The following is a 5,579-nucleotide window of genomic DNA, read 5'->3' on the forward strand; positions in this document are numbered from 1 at the left end:
ATATATAAATGCACACACACACACACACACACACACACACACACACACACACACACACACACACACACACACACATATATATATATATATATATATATATATATATATATATATATATATATATATATACATATACGCACAACCCACCCGCCACGGATTATACTTTTGTCCGGTGGCCGCACAGACGGGATTGTTGGCGCTGATCGGCAGTTCCCTTGTTTGCGCCTGGCTCGTTCGGTAGTTTGCGGACAACATTAGGCACCTAAGAGCTTTTATTTTGTTTACGTGTACACACACACACATACACACACACGCACACGCACACGCACACGCACACACACAAACACACGCACACGCACACGCACACGCACACGCACACACACACACACACACACACACACACACACACACACACACACACATACATACATACATACACACATACACACACATACACACACACACACAAACTAAGGTGAGAAAGAAGTTTATAGCATGTTATTCCCTAGAGCAAAACACGTTCCCATCACTTAGCTCAAGAACAAGTTATTTGGTGTTGAATAATACTGATATTTAGGGAGAGAGAGAGAGAGAGAGAGAGAGAGAGAGAGAGAGAGAGAGAGAGAGAGAGAGAGAGAGAGCTGATAAAGGAGGCAAAAAAAAAAAAATAAAAAAAAAAGGATAATTATGATTATGGCGATAATAATCACAAAAATAACAATATCAATGATAATGAGAATAACAATAGCGTGATAATGATAATAATGACGATAAAAGTGATGATAATTTGACAAGCAAATTAGAAAACAATTAAAACCCACATCAACCTCCCCCCACCCCGCTAAAATAAAGAAAATCTGCTATATACTTGACTACCTTATTTCAGCAGGCAATAATTACCGATCTACCAGCCATTAATAATTTCCTTGCGTGCTTGCTTGTCAGTGGCTAGTAGTTAGGGAGTTGAATCAAGCACGACGAGGAGGATGAGCTATCATCGTCTTCGGGGGGGGGGGGACGAAAAAAGAGGGGGGGAGGGAAGGGGAAAGGGGGGGGAGGGAGGGAGGGGGGCTATTTTCTCTCGTCTCGTCTCTCCTCTCTTGCTTTCTTTGTTTATTTGTTTTCTTGTTTATTGTTTATATTCTCTTACCCCCATCTTTTCTCTCTCTCTTTGTTTTGTGCGTGTCTCTTTTCTTGTTATTGTTACTTCCTCTCCTCCTCTCTCTCTCTGTCTCTCTGTTCTTCACGCTCTCCCTTTCCATTTCTTTCTCTTCATCTTTTATTTCTTTTATATCTCCTTCCTTCCTCGCTTTTCCTGTTTTTTTTTCCGTCTTCTCCTTCATCTCTCTCTCTCTCTCTGTTAATGTTCTTTTTCTCGCCCTCTCTCCTTCCGTCACCCAAGTCTCTATCTCTCTTCTTGTTTTTGTTTTCCCCCTCACCCTTGTTTTTATTCTCCTGTCTCCTCTCCCTCCCGTCTCCTCTAATCTCTCTCTTTCTCTCTATCTATCTATCCATCTCTTTTTCTCTCTATTTGTCCTTGTTCTTGTTTTCCCACTCACCCTTTGTTTTTATTCTTTTGTCTCCCATCTCTCCTTCTTCTCTCTAATATCTCTCTTTCTTTTTTTTTCTCTCTCTCTCTTTTTCTCTATCCATCTCTTTTTCTCTCTTTTTGTCCTTGTTCTGACTCCGTGTTCCTGTTCTCCTCACTGTCTTCTCTCACCCTATCTTTCTCTCCTTGTTTCTCTTCTCTCTCTTCCTCCCTCCGGCCCGCCCCCCCCCCCCCCCGCTCTCAAATAACAAGACATGTCAATTATCCGAACTCAAAGAATATGAATCTGAACCCATGAATAAAATCGTTTTTACCCGAAGGGAGTTCTATTTTTAGATCCACACACTTATCAGAAGTTCATAATTTATGCTCAGAAACCTGTGGGATAATTGAGAATGTTGTTGTTGTTTTATCTACACTTTTGCGCTGTTTGTAAATTTCCCCTAAATATGAAAACCTTATTTAATTAGCCAGCGTGCAATATGTAAGTTATTAAGATTTACTAGGCATCAAGGTATAAGGATTCTATAAAACAAAGTGTGGACCTGTACACACACACACACACACACACACACACACACACACACACACACACACACACACACACACACACACACACACACACATATATATATATATATATATATATATATATATATATATATATATATATATATAATTTTCTGTGTAGGACTCATTACTTCCTATGAGATTCCTAATTATAGAAAATGAAGTAAACGCCTTTCACTTCTTTTCCCTCAACCATTATTACTATATAATCTATATAATAAGCTATATGTTTAAGTAAGAAAAAAGATGTTAGCTGGTCTTTTAAACTTATCAAAAGTTACAATCTCCGAAGGCAATAAATTGCAAAGCTTACAAATAGCAGTAAAAAAGCATCTAATACAAAATACATAATTTCCTACGAGAACGCTGAAAAACTACTGTCAACTGCAGATTTAATTCTGGAGACAACTTAAAACCAATAAGCCGACATGACATATCCATTCTTTCTCCTAGTTTCAACGATACAAACCATTAATTAGAGAAATTCTAAAGAGAGAGCAAGGAAATTTCGCAAAACCTCAATTTCTCCAGCTATTGGGTGTGTCTCAACAACTCCGAGTTCAGTTCTTGCCTGATAAAGCCGACGGTAGACCTTCACCTGGCATCCAAATACTTCCCTTGTCCTCATTCTCTCTCATTCTCTAACGAAAGAGAGAGAGAGAGAGAGAGAGAGAGAGAGAGAGAGAGAGGAGAGAGAGAGAGAGAGAGAGAGAGAGAGGAGAGAGAGAGAGAGAGAGAGAGAGAGAGAGAGAGAGAGATTTTTTTTTACTTTGACACGTTTATTGAGACAAAAGAAAAATTACATCTCAAAGAGAGAGGAAATAATATGAACAGCCTAGCCACACCTAAGGTCACATTCTCTAACGAAAGAGAAAGAGAGAGAGAGAGAGAGAGAGAGAGAGAGAGAGAGAGAGAGAGAGAGAGAGAGAGGAGAGAGAGAGAGAGGAAAATAATATGAACCTAGCCACACCTTAGGTATATGCATTATGTAAGAGGACGTCTTGAGAAATACCTCGAAGTTCAGATAATCACAAGACACGGAAAACTAACTAAAGAAGAGGAAGAGGAAGATATGCGACTAAAAATACAGGAGGCTTTGCATTATCGATCAAAACCTGTTCGCCCAAAACACACAGTTGTCTCGGGGTTCTTTGGAATTCAGAACTGGAAGTCAAAATTCAGGTCCTAAATTCATGCAGACTTTAAGAATAGACGGCGGACGAAATGGCGGATAAAGAAGGGGCGAGGACACAGTTGGTGGATTTAGTGATGCCATTTGAGAGAGGAAAAAAAGGAAACAGAAAGAGAGGGAGAGAGAGAGAGAGAGAGAGAGCCAGAAAAAAAATGAGAGAGAGAGATAGAGATAGAGAGAGAGAGAGAAAGACAGACAGAAAGAGAGGAATAGAGAAATGGAGAGGGAGAAAGCGAAAGAAAGAGAGACAGACGGACAGAAAGAGAGACAGACAGAAAGAATGAGAGAAACAGAGAGACAGACAGACAGACAGACAGAAAGAGAGACAAACAGAATAAGAGAAAGAGAGAAAGAGAGAGAGAGAACCCGCATTCTCAAAATAAGTGCCGATAAGACATAGCGTTGTTGATACTGAAAACACAAGTTCCAGCTCCCTCTCTTGTATATATTTTTTTTTTTTTTTTTTTTTTTTTTTGCTTTTGCTTGTACTTTTTTTCCGCCAAGATAAGAAAACATCATTTGGATAGCGATGCCAGTGGAGCGAGAGTCGTATCTTTTTTTTTTTTTTTTTTTTTCAAATTCCATTTTTGTCGTGAACAGCATCACTGACGGTGATGTTAGCGGTCAAAGTACTGATAAGAATGACAGTGAAAATAATAGTAACAGCGAAAGTAGCAGTAGTCGTAGTAGTAATAGTAGAAGTGAATTAGTAGTTCTAGTAGTCCTAGTAGTAGTAGCAGCAGCAGCAGTAGTAGCAGTAGTTTTAGAGGTCGAGTCCCGCCCAGAGAAGGAGGAGGTCGAGTCCCGCCCGGAGAAGGAGGAGGTCGAGTCACTCCCGGAGGAGGAGGAAGTAGAGTCCCATTCGGAGGAGGAGGCAGTCGAGTCTCGTCCGGAGAAGGAGGTCGAGTCACTACCGGAGAAGGAGGTCGAGTCCCGCCCGGAGAAGGAGGAGGTCGAGTCACTCCCGGAGGAGGAGGAAGTAGAGTCCCATTCGGAGGAGGAGGCGGTCGAGTCTCGTCCGGAGGAGGAGGAGGTCGAGTTACTACCGGAGGTGGAGGCCGAGTCCCGCCCGGAGAAGGAGGAGGTCGAGTCACTCCCGGAGGAGGAGGAAGTAGAGTCCCATTCGGAGGAGGAGGCGGTCGAGTCTCGTCCGGAGGAGGAGGAGGTCGAGTCACTACCGGAGGTGGAGGCCGAGTCCCGCCCGGAGAAGGAGGAGGTCGAGTCACTCCCGGAGGAGGAGGAAGTAGAGTCCCATTCGGAGGAGGAGGCGGTCGAGTCTCGTCCGGAGGAGGAGGAGGTCGAGTCACTACCGGAGGTGGAGGCCGAGTCCCGCCCGGAGAAGGAGGAGGTCGAGTCACTCCCGGAGGAGGAGGAAGTAGAGTCCCATTCGGAGGAGGAGGCGGTCGAGTCTCGTCCGGAGGAGGAGGAGGTCGAGTCACTACCGGAGGTGGAGGCCGAGTCCCGCCCGGAGAAGGAGGAGGTCGAGTCCCGCCCGGAGAAGGAGGAAGTAGAGTCCCATTCGGAGGAGGAGGCAGTCGAGTCTCGTCCGGAGAAGGAGGTCGAGTCACTACCGGAGAAGGAGGTCGAGTCCCGCCCGGAGAAGGAGGAGGTCGACTCACTCCCGGAGGAGGAGGTCGAGTCCCGTCCGGAGGAGGAGAAGGAGGTCGAGTCACTACCGGGGGAGGAGGTCGAGTCACTACCGGAGGAGGAGGTCGATTCACTCCCGGAGGAGGTCGAGTCACTCCCGGAGAAGGAGGTCGAGTCACTACCGGAGGAGGAGGTCGAGTCACTCCCGGAGAAGGAGGTCGAGTCACTACCGGAGGAGGAGGTCGAGTCACTACCGGAGAAGGAGGTCGAGTCACTGCCGGAGAAGGAGGTCGAGTCACTACCGGGGGAGGAGGTCGAGTCACTACCGGAGGAGGAGGTCGAGTCACTCCCGGAGGAGGTCGAGTCACTCCCGGAGAAGGAGGTCGACTCACTACCGGAGGAGGAGGTCGAGTCACTCCCGGAGAAGGAGGTCGAGTCACTACCGGAGAAGGAGGAGGTCGAGTCACTCCCGGAGAAGGAGGTCGAGTCACTACCGGAGGAGGAGGTCGACTCACTACCGGAGAAGGAGGAGGTCGAGTCACTCCCGGAGAAGGAGGTCGAGTCACTACCGGAGGAGAAGGTCGAGTCACTACCGGAGAAGGAGGTCGAGTCACTACCGGGGGAGGAGGTCGAGTCCCGCCCGGAGGAGGAGGTCGAATCCTGCCCAGAGGAGGAGAAGGT

At 46.0% G+C, this 5,579-nt stretch overlaps 1 protein-coding gene across 1 annotated transcript in view; it reads left to right on the plus strand.

Moving 5' to 3' along the window:
- Positions 1 to 3,098: 3,098 nt before the first annotated feature.
- Positions 3,099 to 5,579, plus strand: part of LOC138867313 (retinitis pigmentosa 1-like 1 protein) — a 13,820-nt gene continuing 11,339 nt past the window's right edge. Inside the window, exons 1-3 of the mRNA XM_070142437.1 lie at positions 3,099 to 3,301; positions 3,912 to 5,328; positions 5,377 to 5,579. The exon at positions 5,377 to 5,579 is cut by the window's right edge and continues 484 nt beyond it. Coding sequence (XP_069998538.1) covers positions 3,099 to 3,301; positions 3,912 to 5,328; positions 5,377 to 5,579 — 1,823 coding nt within the window. The remainder of the gene's footprint in view (positions 3,302 to 3,911; positions 5,329 to 5,376) is intronic.

This window comes from Penaeus vannamei, chromosome 29 (assembly GCF_042767895.1).
Source record: "Penaeus vannamei isolate JL-2024 chromosome 29, ASM4276789v1, whole genome shotgun sequence".
Taxonomy (NCBI): Eukaryota; Metazoa; Arthropoda; class Malacostraca; order Decapoda; family Penaeidae; genus Penaeus; species Penaeus vannamei.